This window comes from Trachemys scripta, chromosome 8 (assembly GCF_013100865.1).
Source record: "Trachemys scripta elegans isolate TJP31775 chromosome 8, CAS_Tse_1.0, whole genome shotgun sequence".
NCBI classification, from domain to species: domain Eukaryota; kingdom Metazoa; phylum Chordata; order Testudines; family Emydidae; genus Trachemys; species Trachemys scripta.
In genome coordinates, this window is record NC_048305.1 from 106629044 (window position 1) to 106654398 (window position 25355).

At 45.5% G+C, this 25355-nt stretch overlaps 1 protein-coding gene across 2 annotated transcripts in view; it reads right to left on the bottom strand.

Moving 5' to 3' along the window:
• The window catches only part of RNF220 (ring finger protein 220), a 327682-nt gene that overhangs the window by 301450 nt on the left and 877 nt on the right, over nt 1–25355 (bottom strand). For both annotated transcript variants that reach the window (XM_034778230.1, XM_034778229.1), the window contains exon 2: nt 18646–19385. In XM_034778230.1, coding sequence (XP_034634121.1) covers nt 18646–19270 — 625 coding nt within the window. In that variant the 5' untranslated portion in view covers nt 19271–19385. The remainder of the gene's footprint in view (nt 1–18645; nt 19386–25355) is intronic.

Consider the following 25355-nt stretch of genomic DNA (forward strand, 5'->3'; position numbering starts at 1 on the left):
CTGCTGTCCACTGAAGGTAGCACAAGAAGTGATGGGCTTAATCTGCAGCAAGGGAGATTTAGATTAGATACTAGGATAAACTTTAACTCAGGGTAGTTAAGCACTGGGATAGGCTTCCAAGGGAGGTTGCAGAATCCTTGTAAGAACAGGTGGGACAAACACCTGCCAGGGATAGGGTAGGTTTACGTGACCCTGCCACAGAGCAAAGGGGCTGGACTTGATAATTTCTCGAGGTCCCTTCCAGCCTACACTTCTACGATTTACACCTGAAACATCTTTGCTTTGAATTTATGAGGCTGGATCTACTCACAGGCATAAGGGGAAATACCAGGGGCATTCAAGAGAAGAAAACCCAAAGAGGACTGGTCATGGTATGTCTACACTGGAGCTGGAGGTATAATTTCCACCTCATTAAACCCCTCTGGGCTAACTCTGAGCAGGCTACAGCACTAAAAATAGAAGTGTCGTCTCAGCGGCACAAACAGAGGGTTGGGCTAGCCACCCGAGCACGTACCTAGGGCCTCAGACGGGGGCATGCTTGCAATGGCTCGCCCATCCCACCACCTGCACCGCCATGGCTGTGCGTCAATGTTTAGCAAGCTCTCTCAATCAGAGCTAGCGCCATTATGTCTCCTCAAACTGGAAGTTACATCTGGCAGCTCCAACATAGACATTTCCCGAGTCACAGGGGGACCAGTGCATTAACATCTTCTTAACGAATCAGCATGCTAATGGCTTGGTCAATAACCAACAAGAATGGCTTCCAGAGAGGAGAAGCCCTTCCTCCTGTCAGTCCCACACGGACTGGGATTCAGCACCTGCTCTGCAGTCCAGGTTTCCCCAGAACAGAGGAACGGGGAACAGGTGTCTGGCATCTCAACAGATGTGACTCATCTGGGAGGGGAGAAGGTTTCATTGGGCACCTGCAAAAAATGTCATTAAAAAAATCCACTTCACCTGCCACCCCAGGAACCTCAAGAGGCCAAGCTGCGATCCCCCCCGTGACATTCTGTGGGCATTCCGCACCCCGCAGGGAAAGCAGCGACACACGGGGAAGCGGGTTGCTGAAAGCACACCAAGAATAAGAGGGGCTGTAAGGAATAAAAGCCGTGTAGGCAGGCTGAGCCAACGAGCTCATTCTTCATGTAAGAGAGCTCCCTCTAGGTTAAACACATGGGTATTTCAGAAGCCGTTGCCGAGTCTAGAGTCCACATTGTGCCCCCTATTTCTATAGCTGCCGGGGAGGGTTTGTCATTCAGAAAGCTGGGAAGAAACCCCTGAAAATAGTGTTTGTTTTCTGCTTCACAAGTGCCCTGTCTGCTACACACACTGTGCCGTACAAAACACCCTCCTCCTGCTACACACACAGGCACGCAGGCCCTGGTTGAGAGCGCTTGATACAAGTGCAATGAGATTTACATTAGCGTAATAGAGATCATAATCTGGCCCATGATATACACGTATGTCTCTCTCCCCTACAGGCCATGCACAGGCAGCATTTTACCAGACCAGCTCTTTTGATTCTCTGGCCAAAGGAGTTATGTCAGGGATGAAAGCTTGGCCCTCTTTTTCCCCAGTCATCAGCTTGGCCCTTTGCCCTGCTTTGAAGAGTGCAACTACATGCAGCCCTAAACCTCTGACTACCAGAAGCCGGGAGTGGGACACGGGTGGATCATCCCGTAACTGCCCTGTTCTGTACACTCTCCCTGAAGCTCTGGTATGGCCGCTGTCAGAGACAGGATACTGGGCCAGAGAGATTATGGTCTGACCCAGTAGGGCAGCTCTTACGTTCCAAACCTACAAGAAACACCACTGCACTGAGGGGTGACAGACAGACCAGCAGAGTCCTATAAGTTAATAGAATCACAGAAGCCAGAGTAGGGCAAGTCCACCCCTCTAGCCACTGCAGGACTGTTCCCCACAAATATGTTCCTAGGAGCTTTGACCAAACTAGTTTGCAACACCTCCGCCTTTCGCCACTACTTCCCGTTTTATTTTTATTTTACCTAGACTGGTATTTACTGATAAATATGCAGCTCACTATATTCAGAACAGTAGGGAGCTCCCCTTTACAGAGGTATAGAACGGACTGGGATGGTTAATACCCTTACTCGGCTATGCAATGTAACGCTTACAGTAAAATACGCACCAGATTCACAATTGCATCCACTGTTACCATTCCCCTATATGATACAGATTAAGGGAATTAATCCAGAACCACAGAAACAAGAGTTTACCAGTTACACAAAAATATGTATTGTGCTTTTCAGCTGAGATCAAGAATAGTATAGTAGTGTTTTCATATCTGATACTTTTCCTTTTCCGCCCTTGTGGTCTCACTGATTCACTAGGTCTTTTCCTTGGTTACTAACAGCTTATACATTGTATATGGATTTCCTTAGTCGTAATGTGCTGCTTTAGTGTTTTGTTGAAATATCACCATAGAATCCTAGAAAGTGGCAGACTGGATCCGATCCACAGTCCCTCTAGTCTAGTATCCTGCCTCCAACAGCAGCCAATATTTGGACTTGACATGAATTCAGCAAGGACTATCGTTTACTGGTGTCTTCCTTAGGTACAGAACTGTGTCAGCAATCATCATCATAGTTTGGGTTTACACTGTGTCTTTAACAGGAGGTTCCCAAAGGACTGTGCAAAGGTGGGCAAGCATTGTCCATTTTACAGATGGAGAAAACTGAGGCACAGGGAGGGGCGGTGACCTGCCTGTCACTGGCAGAACAAAACCAGGAGGTCTAGCTCTGGGCCCCTGCTCTAAGCACCAGACCTTGCATCCTCCTATATAGCTCATCCATGGACAGGCATCTAGGGTGACCAGATAGCAAGTGTGAAAAATCGGGACATGGAGTTGGGGGGTAATAGGCGCCTATATAAGAAAAAGTCTCAAATATCGGGACTGTCCCTATAAAATCAGGACATCTGGTCACCCTACAGGCATCCCAGGAACTACAAACCTCACGGAAGCTGCTCTCTGAAGAGAGAGATGAGGGAGCTCCGCAGGTGTCCGCTATCAGTTCTCTGTTGCTCTTCTCCCAACCAGCATGAGGGATTTTCACCTACTAGTGAGTGTTTAGCATAAGAAGGAGGGGGGAGCAGCAGGGACACACGGCAGGCCCTCTCAGGGAGCAGTGAAAAGACAGCTGGCTGGAGCCCAGCGAGGGAGCCGGGACTGGGACAAGCCTTTTCACATCTGGTTAAGTACGGCTAAACCCTCCAACAAGCCACCTAATTATTACAACTCTTCTGTTGAAACCTGACCGCACCCCAGTGGCCATGCTGGGGCAGAAAGGGGAGGAAAGCAGCAGTCAGGACACGGGCAGGGACAGGAGCACCGAGGAAAGGGGCTTGCAACGTAGGCTCTGGAACAAGCAGGAGAGAACAGCAGGAGACAAAGACCTCGGGGCTCTGCCTGCATGTGAGCTGCTGGGAAATGAGCCTCTTCCCTGCTGGTCTCCCCCCTGGCATTAGGAGCAGCGTCTTGTCAACAGTGTTATCAGCCTGGCCTAGGCATCTCCAAGAGGAGCCAGCCAGAGACTCCAGTCAGCAGGGACAGCAGTTGGGACCTTCTGACATTCAGAGACGTTTGTACAGTTCTGACTGGATTTTCTCTGCACTGTGCTGACTGGCTGTTTGCTCCCACCCTCGGCCTCCCAGTCTCCACCTCAGCTTCACACCACAATGCCTTTTACCCTCTTCTCCTCGCCCCATTCACCTCACCCCTCTTCCCTTCCCTCTTCTTTCCAGTTAGCTTCGGACACCCTCCCACCCCCATCCCAATAAACCATGGAGCTCATGTGACGTTCACAGCCACCGCATAGTTCACGCTACTTGTGGGTTACCTCCCTTTTCTATCTTGTTTTAGACTGCAAGCTCTTTGAGGCAGAGACCATCTGCTACTCCGTATTAGCAGAGTGCCTGGCACAACGGGGCCCCTCTCTTGGTTGTCCCGTAGGCACTGCCGTAGTAAACATGATTAAATAACCTGCTTCAGCACCTGCTGAGCAGGAGTACAAATGAGTAGATTGGATTCTGAGAAGCAGTGCCAGTTTCTTGAAGTGAAACTTTGCCTGTGAGCTTACCACACAGGACGCAAGCAGAGTTCAAACAGCTGCAGCAAACCGGACGTCCTCCGACATCCACCTCCTGCGTGAACTCCATGTCTTGCTTATGGACGCAAAGACACCTCTGAGCTGAGACAGAGCCCTGTGTTCTGCTTGTATTGTTATGCAGGTCTGAAACCCAGACCCTCCAACGGGCAGACTTGGAGTGAAGAGCGGCGTTCCACATGTGCTTTCAGCACCGAATCCTGAGCCCAAAGTGGCTCCACGTGCAAAATGCCAGAATCTCTCAGAGACCTGGCCTGCCTCCCATTGCTCATTATTTTCAAAAGTGGGGTTGCGTTCTCTCCTGCCACAACACCAGGCAGGGCCGGCTCCAGGCACCAGCTTACCAAGCAGGTGCTTGGGGCGGCCACTTTGGAGAGGGGAGGCACGTCCAGCCGTTCGGCCGCAATTCGGCGGATGGTCCCTCACTCCTGCTCGGAGCGAAGGACCTCCCGCCGAACTGCCGCCGCAGATCGTGATCGCGGCTTTTTTTGTTTGTTTGTTTTTGTTTGGCTGCTTGGGGTGGCCAAAACCCTGGAGCCGGCCCTGACACCAGGGTGGACAATAACACCCCGGCACATTGTGTTCTCAAACTGACCAGTTCTGACCCTACTTGGCATCACCAGCGGTGCCACCCCGGACTTTCACAGATTTGCACCAGATCTTACAATTTCACTCTACGATACCTGGTGTTAGACTATCAACCGTGATCGCTTGGGCGTGTGCAAGGGTCCTCAGCAGACTGTGCACATTTGATGATGATGTTGATGGTTACCACACACATTGTAGGGGACAGGTCTGAGTCCCTCAGGGAATTGTGGTGTTTTGACTTGTTCAGATTCATTTACAAATATAAATAGCAGCTGTCTGAGTATCTCTCATTCAGCAGACACAGGCAGAAATTTGTGAAATCTTGAATCAGTGTGGACCAGGGCATGGTAAGACTAAAGGACAGGAAAAATAGGTTGAGCAACAACTTCAACCTTTGGATTTGTCCCTTTGAAAGTCTCTGGCAAATTTAAAGTTTCTTGATCTATTCAGCACAGGGATGACTGTCTCACAACTATTTTTTGAGTATTTGCTGGCAGGCCAGAGGAGGGGGAAAGTCATTCCACTGAAGTGGTTAGTGAAAAAACTTAGCTCCAGCCAGGGCCCCCAACTCCACTTCAAATTATAATATTTTAAGTACCTGAAAATAAATATTTTGTCAGCTGTGGAGAATTAAGAAGTGGCTTCAGACTTGCCGAGAGTGGAACCCTGCAGAGAGCGGCCAGCCTTAGAGAGCCAGCTTCAGAGCGAGCCTCCCGCAAACTTCCCCACCCACTCACCCCGTCTAGCACATTCAGGAGATCTGCACTCTTCTCCTCCCAGCAGGGCTCGCCAGTTCACCATCCCCTCCAGAGTAATCCTGAATCTAGGGGGAGAAGGTATATATTTCACACCTAGCAGGTCTTTCGCATCTCTAAAGCCTATGCCAAACAAGGATGCTGGAAAAGCAATTATTAACTGTATGTCACCGCTAAAATGAGTGGCTGCGGAGCAGCAGTGTTTGCATTTCAACACTCGTTATTAGGATTCAGAGTTAATCTACCAACGTGGTTTTCATCCGACACTTCCAGCTGTTCGTTCACACGGCGCTGGGCAATGTTCAGGGGGGTCTTCTTCACAAACAAAAGAACTAGAAATGGAATTTGGGGTCTTTTTAAATGAAAGCATACATTCTACCGAAACGGAGAGGCTCCTAAATACCATTCTGGAGGCCACCAGTGAAGCAGGCAAACCGTGGCCCAGGGAATTGGAGAGGGTCTCAAGTTCCAGTGTTCCATGTGAGGAGAATAATCCCAAATGACCGGAAAGTGGAATTAATTTTTTATAGCCTTTGGAATGGAGTCTGCAGCAAAAACACACCAAGGGGGTCTTTCCCCAAAAGCTCAATGGGACGAATGTTAAAATAAAGAACTGAACCAAGAGGAGCAGCAGAAAACTAAAGCCACATGGACCTTTACTCTCAGGTGCCCAGGTACTACAGTGATGAGAGTATAACAGATAGAGAGATGTTGGTCACTCACGCTCCAGAAAAGGAAGAAAATGCAAATAAAGCAGGAGAGGTCCGTTTTGCAGCAGAGCTTCTACTTGTCCATCAAAGAGTTAAATCCACCCATCTGGCTCCTTTGGCTTGTAAATCAGCCCTGCTTGCCGACGAGGACACGCCGAAATGCCACGAGGCTGGGCCTGTCAGGAAGGAAACCAGCGCGTCCAGGGTTTTGTTGTTCTAGAGACTTTTTTTTTAATTATTATTTTACTTTACAGCTCAGGAAGGAAGCTGGAGCCTGCGCTTCGACTCCAAGAATGTCGATTACTCATCCTTCCCTGCATTATTTCTTTTATCTCTCACTTTTATTTACCTTACTCAAAATTTTTCTCCGGTTTCTTTCCCTACTGTTCTTTAGCCACCGTTTTCAACTGTTCATCCAAGTTTAAAAAAAAAAAATTGTCAACCGCTCTCTAAAGTAAATAATAATGACAATATTTGCTACACAAGCTTCCATCTCTCTCCCACACGTGGCCAATTTCAGTCCTTGCATAACTATCAAGGTACTTCTGTGGCAACCATTACCACAATCCCTGAACACCTCCCAAATATAGATGAACTTTTCCTCAGCAACCCGGTATGGCAGAAAAGTATTGCAATCCCTACTTCCCAGGCAGCCACTGAGAAAGTAACTGATTTGCCCACAGTGTCACAGAGGGGCAATGGCACAGCTAGGAAGTGAACCCAGATCTTCCAAGCGCTTGGACACTGCCTTACCTGCCAGGAGCAAGTGCGGCTGCCAGCCAAATTAACCGAATGAATTTGTCCTGCACTGTTCATATCACTGCTATGGGCAGGTTAGACTGAGCTGTCACTGGCTGAACTGGGGCAGGAACTTCAGGAAGAGATGCCCACACTCTCCAGGGCAGGTTTGGGGCCTTCAAGTGCTTCTAAAGGAGGTGAACAAGTAAGGAGAACATAGCTTTATTTTATGGCTCCTGTCTTCCCGGGAGCGCAGTATAAATTCTGGGCCTGATCCCGACTACACTCACATCAGATTTACGTCAGTGTAACGCTACTGACATCACCTCGGATTTACACAGGTTCTCTCTGTATTGCTCGGTAGCTTCCACATTCAGGAGGGGGTGGGACGCAGTGTGACGTTGAGAACTCACCCGGACTATTCATTAATGCAGCCATGAGCTGCGCAAACTTCCGTTTGGCAGGTTTGCCGACACGCCTCTGTCCTGACCCACCAGCCCTTCGCTGTTCCAATCCTGGGCCCCATACATAGCTCTGCCAACTTAACTCCGAACCGACCTACAGCCCCGTTATTCCAGTGCTGTCCCACACAGCTTCCAGCCATGCAAACAGAGCTCTGCGAACACATCTCAGTCCTGACCTGCAGCCCCCCGCTACGTCCGTCCTGCCCCATTCCTCAGTTCAGCCAATACCCTGATCTGCAAGGGCTGTCCCCAGCTATGCCAGTCGAGGCACCCCCCACACAGACAGCTCTGTCCACATCCCTTTGCCTTATCTGACCTCCTACCCCTTCTGCCACTGCTGTCCCACTTCCTGAACGAAGGGAGACTGGCAGACATGCCACGGTTTTGTAACTGGGACCAGGATGATACGATCAGACTGAATGCACTGCAGGGCCTGAACTCAAATATCCAGCGAGAAAGGAAAAGCACGGCCCAGTGCTACCTGGGCTCTGGTTAATTTACTAGTAATAGCAGCAGCACTTAGAGTCCTGTGTGTCCAGGCCTGGGGTGGAGACAGTGATGGGAATAAGGGGCGAGGGGCACAGCAGCTGTGTGGGTGCCAACGCTCCCTGTCTTCCCCATGCTCCTCTCCCCGGAGCGGGGCATCCCAGGGTAAGAACTCACCCAGGCGGGCACCATGAACCCGATCGGCCGGCTCCCCTCTCTTCACCCAGAGCTACCGAGGTCACTGATGGCTCCTCCATCTCCCCATTAAAGCCGCCCGACGAGCAGAAGCTAACACCCCCCGTGGAAGGGTTAAACACAACAGCCTGCCAACCAGCCACACAACTCATCACAGCCCCGGTGACTGGAAGTGAAACTGGTTTGCAGGCTGGCTCGTCACTGGCCTCGGAGCCATGGCCCCCTCCGGTGCATTACACTGGTGTGGAGCAACCTCCCCTGCACTCTCCATCCGCGGCAGCGGAGAACATTCAGCACCGTGCAGGATCGGGCCCCTGCAGACACAAGACAAGGCTGTCGAAGGGTGGCCTGTGCACGCAGCAGTGGCTCAAGCTGCCGTATGGCAGGGCCGCTCCGAAGCGTCTGTCACTCAGTCACTCCCTCGGCCCCCAGCTGTAGCCGCCAGGATGCCTGGGAAGCAGGTGGCTCTTTGACGAGGATTCACAAAGAGCCCTCTCCCCAACGCACGGGCCCATGTGTTGTCTCCTCCCAGGTAGACCAAGGAAGCCACAAGATCTCTGCTTGCCTCTGGAATCCCAACCAGGGTCCCAGCAAAAAACATTTACCCGCTACCCCACCAGCATTCGTGGAGACAGTCCAGTGGGGAGCACGGCTGGGGAGACAGGGCTTTCCTGGGGAAGATGACAGTGTACACAAGGAGAGAACTGTGGTTTTAACCCGAGGCAGCTGGAGATGGAGAGATGGAGTTCTTTTGGGGGGGGGGGTGTCTCAGCTCTGGAACTCCTCTCTTTCCCCCCCCCCCACCCGCCCCGCCCTTCATTTTCTAGAGCCTGGGTTTGCTGAACTTCAGGACTTGTTGCAAAGCCTTTGTGTTTTCCAGGGGAGTTTATTACGCTGTGGACGGGAGGCTGTTCTTTGGAAGGCTTTTATGAAACTCAGCTCGTGGAATATTTTTGTTTCATATTGTTTGTATAACAGCCCCACCCACCCGGCGAGACAGTCCCTGCCCCAAAGACCTTGCAATGTAAATAGAAAAGAGGCACAGAGAGGAGACGTGACTTGCCAAAGGTGTCACGCCCGGCATTGCAACCCCACCCTCTGAGCCACCAACCTAGGACTTCGAGAGAGCCTTCTAAAAACACTTTTAAAAATGTAAAGGTGAGGACAGAGGAATAGTCTAGTTCCCAGACGCTCCTTACACCGGCGTTACTGTCCAAACAGCCTCTTTGCTGAAGGTCTATCTTGTGGCTCCCTATAGCAGAGAATTTTGCAGGTCAGACAATTTCACAGGCCAAACAGCATTTGAGCTGTGGGTTTTAGAGATGGGTGAAAAACAAAAAAACAAAAAAAACAACAAGTATCAAAATGGAGAGTCATTTTTAAGGAGGATTGGTTTTTTAAGGGGGAGAGAGAGACACAGAGGAGTTACATTTTATTGATCAGAATCAAAATGATTCACACTGAAAAGTCCAACAAACTACAATGTAACTATCTGCTCATTTCAAGTTTCCTGATCGACTTCTCATTCTATTTACAAGACCTGGTGCTGCTGGCAGGCGATGCTACAATCAGCCTTTGTCCCATAAATGCATTGTTTTCCTACTAATTGATGTCCAATCACTTTTTTGCTTAATTTTTAAAGAGAGAACTCTGAAGGGCACACTCATTCTGCGGCAGCCCCACCAGACCTGTGAAACCACAGATTAAAGTAAGGTCGTGCGTGTAGCTGAAGCGTATTGCTGGCCTGACCGCTTTCCTTTCCAGCGGCATAAATCAGCAACAACTCAGCAAGGCAGCAGGGTTACACCAGCACGTCTTTGCAAATCTAGAACTTTGCTTTTGGTCTTCTGACAAGAACAAGCTCATAAGGATCTATGATACCACAAGCAGTCAAACGGGTAATGTCTTTTGCATCTGTACAAAACCCTTGCATAAGTTTTTATATTTTCTCTCCAAAAGAAAGGTTTCAGTGTCTTTATTTTCTCTCATGAAAATGAATATATACCATAAAGCGAATACTCACAGGCAACCCACAAGAATAAAGGATATTTCTGCAGTGGAGGGAAGAGATGCTGGTAAGAAAGCAGATTTCCGTTTCAAGTTTCCAGAAACGGAGGACAGAGCGCATTTAAACAAAAGGGATTTTAATAGTGTCCTAAAATTATGAAAAATACCATGATGCTGTCCCCAAACTTTAACTCTAAGAATCGTTTCACCCTAATGAAAGAGACAAGAAACATGGACAGCAAGAGACTCTCTCCGTTTTCCTCTGAGCTACCAGCACTTAGAACACAAAATCCTTCTTTATCCCACCCTTTCCCAACCCTACTTTTCCCCCTTTCCTGTAGCTCAGTGCATTGCCGCAGTACAAAATGACTGCAACCAGTTGCAGGAGCGGAGAGCGTTACCCTGATCTTTGGAGAATGACTGGTTTACAAAACCACAATCAATGTTTTAAAGAGGAAAAACAAAAAAACCACTACCACACACACAAGATGACAGATGCAGATAGGACTTCAAAGCACTAGACCCTGCAAAGCCTTGCGCATTTAGTCCTCCCTGACCTGGAAAATCCTACAGAAGCCAATGAGCCGGATTCTCCTCTCAAACCAGTTTTGCATCGTTGTAAATCAAATTGACCTTAATGGCATCATTCCTGATTTACACCAGTGTAAGTAAAAGGAGAACACCACCCAGTAGGTCAATTCCTGTGGGTACGGTACTGCAGGATTGAGCCCTAAATCACGACTGCAAGATTTGACCCATACAGCAGTAAAATACTTCACCACCCGGAAGTGGCAGGGGGGGCGCGGTAATCCAACTCCTATCAGTCAATTATTCCTGTTAGTTAATTGGAAGGTCTACAGATCACATGTTGATATATACAAACATGATATACCATGCTTATCACATGTCAATAGAGCTTCATGTACATACAGTGACAGATACACACAGAGAGGGGAGACAGACCAAACATGTAAATCCAGAAAAAAAGATATACGCCCTTTTCAGGGGGGCATTGCATAAGGACATACTCTCCCATTACAGGAGTTGGTGTCCCAATTAGAAATATATTTTTAGAAAGAATTTCATTTCCTCTGCACAGCAGCAAAATGTCCTCAAAAGTCCCCAAATCAGCTGTTCTCTCTTGAAGAAGAGAGAGTGGAAAAATGCATAGGCTATCAAACAAATAGACATGGAGGACGACTGTTAGTGACATGAATTGCTGGATAAAAATGGTTACAGTTCGCTTTCAGTGTCTGGTTTTTGTTGATGCACAAGTATTAAAAGAAAACTTTGCCCTCAGAAATCCTCAATAAAAATAGACTAATAGTATACAGATGGGTATAATGTATTCTCTATACAGATACTCATAGGCCGTGCTCTTTATGCAGGGTTAGGCAGATTTTAGATGGCGGTTATTTACCTTAGTCAAGTATTATACAAGCATACACAGAATACATTTTATTCCTACAGATATTAACCAAATAAGGATGGAAGGTGAATCATAAAATCTAGTATAAAACATAATTCTACCATTTTTCAGCTTCCCTGAGAGGCGAATGAAGGAGGAAAAAAATTAATTTTGCTGTTCTGATGCGATGTGTCCAAAAGACATCAACCAACCAACCCAACCAAGGGGCACCAATCAGCTCAAAGACAGCCTCAGAAAATTTCTCCCAAGAAGAGTTCCAGAAACTCCCAGACGTTAAGTATACCCCATCCGTTGTAGGCTTTCAACCTTCGGGAGCAGGATCGGGCCCTTGGACTTCTGTTAGTCTGCACGTCTGAGAATTTTCTTATCCCTCAAGACAGGTAATATCCAAGAAACGCCCAGAAAAGTTTCTGAGACCAGCAAAGCTGAGAGAAAAAAAAATAACGACGGCAAAAATACTTATTCTTTCTTTTTTCGGTCTCTCACGCTTACATGCACACACAGAGCAGAACCCTACTAATTCCTTACATCGTCGATGCAGAACAAGTAGGAAACTCCACTGCTAATTCCTAAATTCTGCAAGTTAGCAAATAAAATAATAGATCAATGTTTTAACTATCAGGGATACGGACTCATTAAGTGCGCTTTGGCCATTGCCTTTAATTACTGAAGTTTAGCTGTAACAGATATTAGTAGTACATAATATTCTAACTGTACTATATTAATAACAACACCACATAGTGCCTTTTATCAGGGGATCTCAAAGCACTGTACAAGCTGCTAAGAGGTATTATCCCCATTTTAGAGATGGGGAAACTGAGGTTCAGAGACTTGCCCAAGATCACCGCACGTCTGGGGACTTCTGACACCCAATTCAATGCTTTAACCACAAGGTCAGCCTCCCCCTTCCTTTGTATAATTCTGTGAAAGCAGCTAAATCTTATTAATGAGACTTCAGTCCAACTCAGCCTCAGATATAATCTTTGTTGAGAAGCAGGATTTGGCCACCAGGGTTTTTTGTTTTGTTTTGTTTTCTGTTTTGTTTTTTTTAGAAACATTTGGTTTGCCAATTAACCAGTGAGATTCAGAGTTTGTCCTGTAACTGTATAATAAATATACATGCATACACACACACACACACACACACACACAAAGCAAAAGAGGATGATCAATATTTACTGTATGTGTGCCCATTTCTGCAGTTGTAGACAAATAAATATGTCATTTACATTTTGCTCAGAGCTCACAGAGCTGCTGTCATAAGCCCTTTGGAGTGTCACATAAGCCAGCTATCAGACGGCCGAAAGGAAGACCAGGGCACAAGAAATTGCTGGCTTTTCTCAGCTCACAGGAAATATGGCCGGGTGGCAGAGGCTGTGTGGGGAAACATTTTGGAGGAGAAAACAGCCCCGGCCCTCCCACCCAAATGATCAATTAAAAGCCATCCTTCTGCCCAGAGCTAGGCGAAGACGGCAAATGATGGCTGCCAGTAAAACGGTCACTTGGATCGGTTCTGCATGACAATTGATGGCAAGGGAAGCGGGGGCGGGAGGGTTTGGAAGAGGCAGCAGTGTCCGCTTTCTCACCATGGTGATTAGACATTCCAAGTGCGCGAGATAGCCCCGAATAACAGAAAGAGAAATATAAACTGGAGACCGACGGATCCTAGCCAGGCCAGATGGCCCTGCAGCCGGCAGGGGCTGCTCCCATCCAGCCCTTCCCCACTTTAGCTGTTCAAACATTTCTTTATCCCAACAAGACAATTAAACCAAACAGCATGAAAAGGAGTCTCGGCAACAGTTTGCCGAGGGCACAGAAAGGTTGTTGCCAAAAAAACAAAAAGAAGAAGATTGCTGTATACTCCCGCGGCCAACGCAGGGCCAGGTTCTGACCTGCATCCTACCCAGTGGAAAATCCAGAGTAACTCCACTGAATTCACTGCATTTTCACTGGTGTAACAGAGATAGAAATGTGGCCTTCTCTATATCTACCCACACACACACACAATGGAAATGTAATTGTTTCACTTGTTTTATTGTATTATTTCATGAGCTGTATTAAGCATTCGATCTCACCTGGTCATGAATGATTATTAACAACATAGTGTCACTTTGTTTTAGGTCCCTATTCTAACCTACCTGGAAAGTGGTGATTAGTGTAGGAACAGCAGCGAATATCCCCCTCAAATCCACTACTGTGCCATAGAATAATTCAAAGAGGAGACACCCCTTCCATCCACATCCTTCTACACAAAACTCACCAATTAGTGTAGGTCCTACTTTGTAAACACAAAAACAGACAGGCACATGCCCTAAGAGGGGAGATCACATTGTGAACCCCTGGACTTAGGCTTGAGACCTGTTCTAAAGGCCATCTTTGTTCCATTTTGAACAATTATTCAGAAGTGAAAACTCTGGTAATAGAAGTCATGCGTAGCACCTAAACAGAGATTTACATTTTCACAGCACTTGGTAAATATTAAATCGTTAGTTTAAGACGCTCGAACTAACTACACTTTAGAGATTTAAAACAAACAAAAAAATCCTAAATTGGAATGAGAACCTCTCTTCCATACTGAGGCACAGCTATAATCGCCGGGAGGAGAAACGGGACCTTGATCAAATTGACAGCGTCTCAATAATCAAGGTGATTTTTAAATTTATTTTATTTTTTCATAGATTATAGATTCTAGGACTGGAAGGGACCTCGAGAGGTCATCGAGTCCAGTCCCCTGCCCGCATGGCAGGACCAATAATAATGTAACAGTACAAATAATAAGAATGAATACCATCACTATTTTGGATGAAAGTCGCTGGAGAGGAGCAAAGATCTCAAAATACTGGCAAATTAGCAACCATTAATTACTTCTTAGCACAATGTCAGCAGTTAGGTATTACCGTGTTACAGGTGTCATAACTGAGGCAAAAGAAGAGTGAGTGGCAGAGCTGGAGGACAAGACCCCTGGTCTCCTGACTCATGTTCACTACCTCGAGACCGTGCTTCTCCACAATATAGCAAAGAAAACACATTATAAAGAATAAGTGAACGATCACCCAAAAAAGGTTGCTGTTGCGGTCTTGAAATGCGGCCTGCGGAGTGTTTGGAAGCATCTCAAGGTGAGGTGGAGACAGTCGTTTCTGGGGAGGGTATACGGGAAGCTCTGCGCCGCAACAGGCGGAGAGATCTCTGCCAAGCCAGCCAGGCTCTGGCGTGGATGTTCCCTGCCGGCTCGCTCTGCTGGAGGGGGGCGATGCCGTGGTGTTTGCAAGGAGCAGTCGTGACAATTTTTTATTAGAAAGCCCAGAATAAAACTGGGGATCATTTTCACAGGAGGATTATAGATGTCTATCACGCAGGGAAACGTAGCATTTACTTCCACTGCTGCTGGAAACCTACATTAATGAAGATACATATATTTAAAGAGCCCCATGAAATGTGTTTGTCAGTGTCTGTAACACACACTGTACAAGAAGCGCCTAAACTGTTCTATAAATACCATTATCTTTCCCAGCGAGCATCTAAACAGAACGGCCCCGTCCAAAGCATGTGTCTAAACAAACAGTTACATCTCCTCCCTGGATGGAGTATGTCTTTTCTACGCGCTTCCTATGGCACGCACAGCCTCTCTCGACATCCCGAGAGCAGCAGCCGACAGTCACAGGCAACTTGCCCAAACACAAAAAAACTCTAACAGATTTACAAAATGACTATTAACACAAACACGCTCCATCCATGCCTCGATAATTCATTAGCAGTCTGACCCGGGGCTCCAACATACACACAGAATTTGAAAGCAACCTCCTGACTTAAAAATAAAACGGTGGTTCTCTCTGAGAAATATGTGATCTCTCCTAGCCCACATACATGCATCAAGGGGGCCAGATCCTGATCAGAGTGATGTAATTAGAATGAGAATGAGGTCGTAAGAGTACGTGTGCACGTACATACACACACACACACACACACACACACACACACACACAGTATCCCTAGCTGCATATGGATGCAGTTCTGCATAGAGTTGGCTCCGGCTCTGATACTACACATTTATGGCTTGACATACTATTATATATTTTTTGGGTTCCTTTTTTTTAAAAAAGGGAAATTTCTCAGAAAATCATCTCTAAAATTAGAACAGTATAAAAATATTTTAAAACCATTTGAAAATGTTTGTTTGTGATGGTACAAGGGACGTGTGTAATGCAATGAAGTCATTCACCCATCGCATGGTCTAATCCCTTTCAGGATTTTGAAAAATACAAACAAACAATTGAATCCTGCAATGCTGAAGAGCCTCTACTGAATACATAAAGACTTTGCTGACCTGCTGGCGCTTCATTACGCCCGTCTATCCACTTTTGCTTAGAAGTTTGTCCACAGAACCCTTTCCCTGCAATGGACCCTACACTACGATCCTTCTTTCCCAAAGGGTTATGTACATTATTCACACGAGGAACCCAAGGAATTTCCTGAGGGTCAATGAGGAGAAATTTTAAAGGCCCTGAAATATATTTTTGCATACAAGCATAAAGAACCCTGCAGATATGTATGTACGTCTCAGAACATGACAAGTTCTGTAGTGCAGCCATCAGCCGTGTCATCCCTCAAGTTTTTCCTTTCTAAAAACTGCCATATAAAGATAATTAAGACACATTTTTAAAATCCCATCCCCACAGTAAATAAACGCACTGTGGTAACGTATTTAAGATTCTGACATATATAGAAAACATGCTCTTTGGTGCAACAGCTAAATACGATGGGAAGAAGGAAAGGTCAAATTTACCTTAAATTGTCCCGGTACTTATCTTATAACTTTAAGATTAATAAAACATGAATGGATGTTGTGCTAATATGCATCCAAAGTATATACAGGCAGTGTTATAAATGGTTATGTTAGCAATTGTGTCTAAAACCTGGGGTGACAGTAAAACAAATTTTAAAAGCCAGAAGAGTTAAAATTAATCCAGTCATTAGAAAGAAAAATAAAACCAGTTTCTCTCTAATATTTTGGTCAGCAATCTATCCCGCTGGTTGCGATGCCTGCATTCATTCTGCCCTAGTGCAAAGGCTAATCACTTTAACCAGTTTCTACTTCTCTTCTAAGGAAAGGGGGGGAAAAACTTTTCACATGTTCACAAGTTTTTGAAGCAACTTGCAAAGTTGTTATTCTGCCTCTCTCGTTATAATCCTGCTGTCTAATCATTCCCAGTGGGCGTGGGGAAGTCAATGCATTGGTGTGCATTCCGTTAGCAGCCTTACTCCTCTGTGAAGTACTTATTTATTTTTCAGGAGTACAGCGCCCACATAGAGCACACAGTCTTGGTGAAGACAAGATTTATCCCTTCCACACAGGAGCATGTGCCTGTGTCTGCGGTTCTGTCCACTGCTGTGCTACATGTGGTCTAATTCATTTAACAGATTTACTCCTTTAAATCAGCTATCGGACGGGATTTTGCTAGCAAGATACACAGCAACTGATGCGCTTTAAATTCATTTTGCTAGCAGACCTGCTCTTCCGCCATTATCTCCCAAAGTATTCATTTGAGCAAGCTTCATTTCCACATCCAGGTTATATTGATAAGGGGGAGAGATCCATAAAACATCAACACAGGGTATCTTTAGATATTGTGATCCCACCTTCCTTCCCTCCCCCAAAATGAAAGCTCTGCCCCTACCTAAGTGCTTCCACCTACAGCAGTTGTGCCTACATATTAACAACACTGATGAGGAGACACGGAATAAGGAAAGCAGTTCTAATGCACAGAAAGTAATATAGGGGGAAAAAGAGAGATCACATTTGTGCTGTGAGAAGCACAAGGCTTCTGTCTTCAGTGGAAATCGTCCCACACTTGCAAACGCTGACATAAAAGACACACTGGCAGCATATTTCAAAACCAAAGAGCGATGGATTTACAAGGCAGGTTGATTTTATGATGACTTTTATTGAAAAAGTACGCTGGGTGTAGGCAGATACCTTTTAGTGCTGGTAAGTTAACACAGTGCCTAATTCAAGGAGACAGCCTGAGGAAGCAGTGCCGACAGGGGAGAGAGAGCCACAACGTCTCTATTACTCTCCTCGGCATCATAAAGGGGAGAAGAAAAATCGTATCTGAAGGGGAGCGAGGGAGCTGGGCTGCAGTTTTCTTTGCAAAATAATAATATTTTTTTTAAAAAGAAGAAAATCCACAAGAATGTACAAAGGGGTCCATGTGAAAACAAAACCACTTTGGCATCTGAACTAAGCATTTGTGTTTAAAGGAGATCTCTCCGGCTAAATGTTGCCGCATCTTATTGCTCTGAAGTCAGGGACTGCAGGCCCTGTTCTCCCGAGACAGCTCCCCAGAATGGTGTTCCCCCACCGAATGGTTCAGCTTTTCATGCGAGGAGGGGACTGGGGTAGCCTGCCCTCCTCCAGCAGAGATACTGCGCGGGAAAAGGAGTTGTTACAGTAGCGTACGTTAGACAGGTTTAATTGCTGATCCTTGAAGGGACAGATTGCCTTTCCAGTGGTCATGCAAAGGGGGGCTCCAGAGAAAGTACACAGCCTATTTGGGGGGTCACTTATTGACCCATATGAGTGTAATCAGCTTTATGTCTCTAGGAAAGAGCTTGAGTGCCCAAAATACTATTCCGTGAAATACCGCATAAGGGAACTTTGTCCTGTTCTGAGGAGCAAACCATGAAGGCTGATATCCTAGGTACAAAAACTGAGCGTGTGAGGAAGAGGGCAGAGGAAAAATATCAAAGGGAGCAGTGTGTGCAGTTTTAACTGATAAGCTCCCTGAAAAAAGTTCTAGGTGTATACTACAGATGCACCCTTCTGTGTATTCACACACACGCACACACACCAGAGTATCTCTCTCTGCTTTGAGGCACGGACATCTTTCCATGCTTAACAGCCCGAGTTTCAAGCAGAGAGAATGGTATCTCTCCCGCAGGTGCATTTGAAAATGGGTTTCCTTCCAATACACCTTACTGTGAAATCCATCAATGTCCATTTAAGAAAAACAAGGCACCATTTTATCACATAACTCAGCGCGAAGGAAAGGACATTCAGCAGGAACCGCGGCACGACAAAACGACGCACCTGTTGAGCATCTCAACGAGGCGCAGCGAAGTAAAGCCGAGAGGGGTAACGGAGGTACTTACATCTGTCGTTTCGGTCTTCGGGACTGGACGAGGTCTCCCGGTCAGAAATGAGGCCAGAGACCGCAAAGATCTTTTTCCCTGTGTCATCGACTTTGAGTGAGCCAGGGGAGCTGGAAGGGAGCTGGGTTCCAAACTCATACTCCTTGCCGTCCGCGTCCGAGAAGCGCAGGTGGGGCGAGTCCGTGTCGTGGCAGTTTTTCAGGCGTTTGGCCGGCGTAAAGGCCGACTGGTAGCTCTCCCTGTCTTCAGTGGAGGCAAAGGGGCGGAAAGCCCCAACGCCGCTGTGGTTCAACATACTTATTGGCGTGCAGTCCAAGTTGGGGGGTGCAAACTGAGGGTGGAGGTGCAGCAAGGATGGGGGAAAGTCACGGTTCGCGAATGCTCCTGGCACCCCACCTTGCCGGTGATACATGGAGGCAAAAGTATACGAGCCATTGGTAAAGGGGATATGCACGTCCTTATCCACTGATACCGGGACTCCAAAGGGTCTTGGCTGCTGACAGGGGATGGAAGCGTCCCGGCTGGCTTCAGCAGTGGAGGCGAGAACCATCAGGGCCGGAGATGCCAGCGGGTTTGGAAGATAGGATGAGTTTTCCATCTTGAAGGCTGCCCGGTGTAAGTCCATCGGAGTCTCTTTCCTCAGCAGGGTCACAAGGGGAACAATCTTCCCTGGAAGGAAGGTCAAGCGAGGCCTGGTTTTGGAGCAGGGAGATCACTGAGGCATCATCGCCGTCCCGAAGCTGCAGAGAAACAGAAGGGAAGAGAAAACACAAGTGGTGAGGCTTCTGCACTTGCTTCTTCTGGACACTCCACGCAGTGGGAAGGCCACATGCGTTAGAACCAACTGCCCAGCAACGCGCCCATGTTCTCATTCATGAAAATCAACAGACAACTTCACACACAGGTGGAACCAACTTTGGCCCACTCCACACGACAGAGGGAAAAATCCTACCAAAGGCATTAGTATAAAGGATTTATTTGTAATATAAATATCCCCACATGTCAATAATCTCGGTGTGGTCTAAAATTAAGAGACATTCCCCTCAACTGATCATCACAATTCAATATATGTAAAACATATCATATCTATTGAACATAATTACATGAACAGAAATAAACATTTATACAGTTGTTTATACTGCCTATGATGCATAAGGAATGTGTGTAATATGTGTCTATTTTTCCTCACACATTATGTATGTGTAGGTATATGCACATATGCATTTTACATAGTCATATAACACACATACACACACACACACAGTGTACACACACTTTCTTTTTTTTTTTTTAAAGGAGCAGAGACTTCATCAATAAAATGCCTGGCGTCTCTGACAATATTTAAAATCATAATGGGTGCCTCTGCCATGTGATCTCTGCAAATGTCTGCCTTTCGGGTCGGGGACAGCGGACAACGGATCAGTAATTTTAGTTCCTAATGCACTAGCTCTTAAGTAGATTTGTAAACTGCTCTGTATGTGCCATTAACATTTAGAGGAAAATGTTAACAAAATTTCTGGCTTGCATTTTGCTGAGCCTCCTAGCTCGGCCAGATCCATTCGCCCAGCCACAAACCCCCTCGGAACAAGAGGCAGAAAAATCCTTCCTTCTGTATCTCTCTGCGCTTTCTGATTTAATGGTTTGGTCTGTTATTTTCTTTCCCGATCAACCTAGTGCCTTTTCTTTTAAGGTTCCGCTGCCTACCATTCAGGCCCCAAGACCTGTCTTAAAATACAAGAACTATAACTTTGAAACAATGTACTAGCCTGCCAGAGCTCAAAGGGCTAAGAAAATCATATAATAATAAAAAGCTGTTACAAATTGTCTCTCTTAAATCCAGAGGGTCAAACATCTCAAATAAAACTTACTGAAAGAGTCTCTTCCTAATGGAGTGCCTTTTGTATTCCATGAATGAGGGAGCCTAGGTTAACAAACTGTATGAAATCCAGTCTGTGACTTTAATGTAGTCCAATGATAACATTTCCTTTCTCCCATCCTGTTCCCAAACGCTTCAGTGACTGTTATTAATTGTAAAGATGAGTGGACATCATCTCTCGGCTTCCTCATTTGGCATTCTTCCTTATAGACATCATTGCTAAATTACCAGATTATGTATCTCACATTAACAGGTTTGCTCTCTTCCAAATTTTAAATAACTTTCCTGTCAAGTTCTAGCCATGGAGAGGGAGAGAGAGATGCCAAGGGCAGCGTGTAAAAGCACAGAAAGCCTGGACACGCTTGTTTTGCTGCTTTCAGGAAAGCTGATCAACACACACACACACACACACACACACACACACACACAAACACAAGCACAAAACTGCATCCACTAGTGAATTTTGGGTTACTGGGTTTTTTTTCAGGCTGCTATAAAAAAAATTAACACGCATATACAAATAAGTAAGCACTCACACAGAAATGAACAATCATTAATATGTAAGTGAGGCTAAGAGATCATTGGAAAATATGGTTTCCAAAAAAAAAAAACTACTGCTGCTCTTTGCCTCTTTTTCTATTTTTACTTGTTCCATCACCTCACGACATTAAATGTATTTCATAAATTAGTATTCTGGCCGCAACACTTGACACTCCTGTAGGATATTGTGAATCACTCCGGCCGCCTTATTCGTTTGCAAACTTCATTATGCCGGGAATAAATCAACACATTACAATATCTCACCCAGCCAAATTTAATTTTTTTTTAAACTCCCACTTCCCTTTTCACTCTCTCTCTGTCTCTCTCTCTCTCCCCCCATTAGCAACATGTACAGATGAGACTGCGGCGGACCAGTCATTATGAAAATCTATAGTTAATACACTCCCAATGTCAAAATGTCATGGGTTTAAATACAGAACCCAAAATAAGAAAACTAACTGACCTTCTTAATTAAAAAAATATGGATTGCAGGATAATCAGCTTGATGGACCATTTGGGCGACTGTAAGGTAGTGGGCACAAGGCAAAGTAAGTAACTGTTACTTTTCTGCCTCTATGCTGATTTTTTTTAATTTAGCACCCCGTGCAAATCCAGATTAAAATAACTCCAGCTATTGATCTGAGCAGTGGAATTGACATTAATTTTAGTTCACTTCTCACTTTGCAAAGGGATCAATAGGAAGTAATAACAGCTGACATCCCCACTGAAAGGAGGAAAAAAGACGGGCTGGAGACAGAAATCGAAAAGCAACCAAATAAATCAGTAGCTACTTTTCCACGGCATCAGACAAACTCCAAACAGATTGCAAAAAGTCTTTGTTGAATTAACTAAACAAGGAGTGGAGGGAGCAGGGGGTAGAGATCAATCTACGAAGCTACATAAACTGTCTACCAGGCATCGAGGTAAAATGGACAGACCAAAAAATATTGTGATTTTTCATTTTTTTTAAATGATTGCTCTGATATACAAGAATTTTTTAAAGACACTTTGTTTAAGGTGTATACAAATTGCCAGCCTACTATATGCTACTAATTGCACCGTTAAATATGCCAAAACAGCCTTAACTTTGAGCCGTTAAAAAATATCACACCAAGGAACAACTTCTTATCAGTAATCTCTAGCTCAAGTCTGATTCCTCGGTTTATAAAAGATTGTAACACTGGTTTGAATTAGGTAAAGAGAAAGACAGACAAAAAGTCAGTCAATCTATGACGGGTTGGCTTTAGCAGGCATCACAAACATTATGTGAGTGAAGAAAATAGAGCTGACCACTGTTATAAGCATAAAACCTCTTTGCTAATCAGCATGGAAAGAAAGAATAAAAAACGTGCACATCTTAAAGCATTAAGAGTTTCAATCAACAAATCACTTCTCTGATATCAATTAAAATAAATAAAACACACCACTTTGTTTATTACAACAGGTTGCATTTTTGTGATCTCTCAACCATTTCTAAACACCAGGAATTAAAATAAAGGGACCAATTAACATTTTTCTCCTTCCAAGAACAAACTTCTTAAAATAATTAATTAGCACACTATTTAAGAAGCTTAGAAACCTTAGCAAAAACAGAGAGGAAATTAGGACAGATTTTTTTTAAATCATATCATACATTTACATTAAAGTTTTCCCCCCATAAATGTCAAGTAGGAATTTATAAATATGTCCAGTGTAGAAAAGCCAATGATTATAAAACAAAATAATGCCAGCTGTTTGGGGATTTAAGAGCTCAAATGGATTATATATTTGAACTAAACTGGATTTCCTCGTAAAAAAATAAAACAAATGCAAGCTAGAAAGCCAACACATAAGAAATCTCTTCAGTGGATTAAGATACAAAGGAAAAACATTTTTTAATATGTGCAAAATATGCCAATTTCAGGCACCCGCAGGAGCAGCTGGTATGAAAACCGGTTTAGAAAAAAAATCTGAGGGCCACGCCACCGAGTAGAGGAGGCAGATTCGGTTGGAAATGGAAAAGGATCGGTGCAATTTTAAGGCATTAGGGACCAGAAATCACCCCATCAGGTTCGAGCGGCTGCCTTCATGCAGAAACAATGTCGCCTCGTTTCTCCTCGCGAGGGAAGAGGCTGCCCCTGATTTTGTTTTGCTACAAACTTCTTGCAAAAATTTAGTCCCGCTACCAACACGATCAGCAGGCGGCAAACGAGTAAAAACAGCAGCTGGAGGAAGAAGGGGATTTAAAAAAAAATAAATAAAAAGATTGGTCCTCCACCACGCCCTCCCCTCCCACACACACCGCAGTTTTTCAAAATTAAATTGAAAATCCAAAGGAGAATTCGCAAGGGCGAAGAAGGCTTTAGTTTGTCAAGCGCCCAGGGCGGCAAACACGCACTGGGGCTTACAAGGGGGAAAGTGAGGGGGGGAAACTCCCCACAGAAATTAACCAGGGTCTTTTTACATTAACGCTCTCATCCGACCTGCGATTATTAGGGAATATTCCTCCCATCGCTCCAAAACCACAGACAGACCCATCTCTCCAAAGTACAATTTGGGGGTTGGTTTTGTTTGTTTGTTTGTGTGCTCTTTGCCTCAAGATCCGCTCCTTGCAAAATATAAATGTATATATTCAGCGTGGACTTCCCTGATTGTTGTGAATTTGACTATTTTCTTTATCGTTCACATTTTCATCCCCCGCAAACCCCCAACTTCCCCCCGAAAAAACCCCTCCAAGGAGGTGTGTCAAGGTTTAGATTAGAAACAAAACAACCCAAAAAGCGCACAGCCATTTGACTTTCTCCAGTTGCAAATTAAACAGGTGTTTTCCTTCCCCCGCCTTTCCAATTTGGGGGCAAGGGTTTTCAGGGACAAATCTGTTAATTTCGTTTGGTCAGAAACAAAACATTCCCCCAAAATAGAAGAAGGAAATTAATGTGGAGAAATTCGCTTTCTTCTCCGCTTTCCTCTGCCTTTGCTATATTCTCATTAAATGCAACAAATTATATCGTGCACAAAATAATGTTATAAAGTCGGGGAAAGAGAGATCAGGGAAGAGCAGAGAAACGGAGACAGGAATTTCTTGTCTTCGGAATTATTTGCTCTTTTCATGGTGGTGGGGAGGGGGGCGCTTTTCCATCCCAATTTCTACACGCCATTAAGTGCACTTTTTTCCACTTAAAAAAAAAAAGTGAGAAACAAAGCTCATCAAATGTGAGGATGACTAGAGTTGTTTGAATTTATGGCAACAATCACTTACCATACACATTTCCTGTGTGGAAGGAGCAGCATTCAATACAACTCTTTAAGTAGACAGTTCCTAATGATTTCATTGTGGCAAAACAGATGGTTTTTATGTATTTAGAGCTGAAGGTGAAGAATTATTTTCCACGCTTCCAACCTATTTACAGACTTCCCTGCTTTAATTTTTTTTTTTGTGGGGGGGAGAAGGGGGAGAGAGGAGGTTTTCTAAAAAGGATTCAGAGCTTGTGCTCTTTGGATAGCACTCGCGGATGGTGCAGAAAGTTTTCTCTAGGACATCAGTGAAAACATGCTCAATTCCTTTTGCCTCCTCTGGCCAAAGGCTTTTCAAGCCTGCATGTCGCAAGGGGAGCGGTTTGAGCCGGTGCTGCTGACTACTGAAACGGACCCGAGTCCTTTATTGTATTGTCAAGAATAAAGCGAGAACAAGTCTTTTGGGTCCCGCCGAGATTGGTGCATTTGATTCCCAGCTGAGAGTGATTTGGGGGCGAGTCTCTCGGGGGAGGGGTGGCTGAGAGGGGTCGGGGTTGGGGGGTAGTTGTACAAACTTCCACCGTCCCCAAAATCAGGACCAGTGGCAATTTACAAAGAACGTTTTAAAATAAAAACCCAATCCGATCCTCCATCGCGGCGCGGGCCGGGTGTTTTCTGCTACGGATTCAAATCGAAGTTCACACGGGCAGAAAGGAAAACGCGTTTGATTCGAGCTACTCCGAGTCCCGAGCCGGCTGGGTCTGCCGACGCTTCTACCGCGCAGAAATAAGTCTTGGCTTTTACAACAGATAGAAACGATGTAGACTGGGGAAGGGCGGGGGGCGCGGAGAGAGGGTTTGTTTCTTTCCTTTCAAAAAGTTGTTTGGTTTGGTTTGGTTTGCAGCCCGTGGGAAATGAAATCGTTGCTGCCCACAGGCAGGGCAGCCCGAGATCCTGCGGCCAGCAAGGACAGAGCTCCCCTGGTTGCAAAAATAACAGCACCGTTTGGAAACCTTCTGCCCCGGCACCTGATTCCCCCTTGTGCCTACTCCCCCCCCCCCCCCCCCCCCCCCCCCCCCCA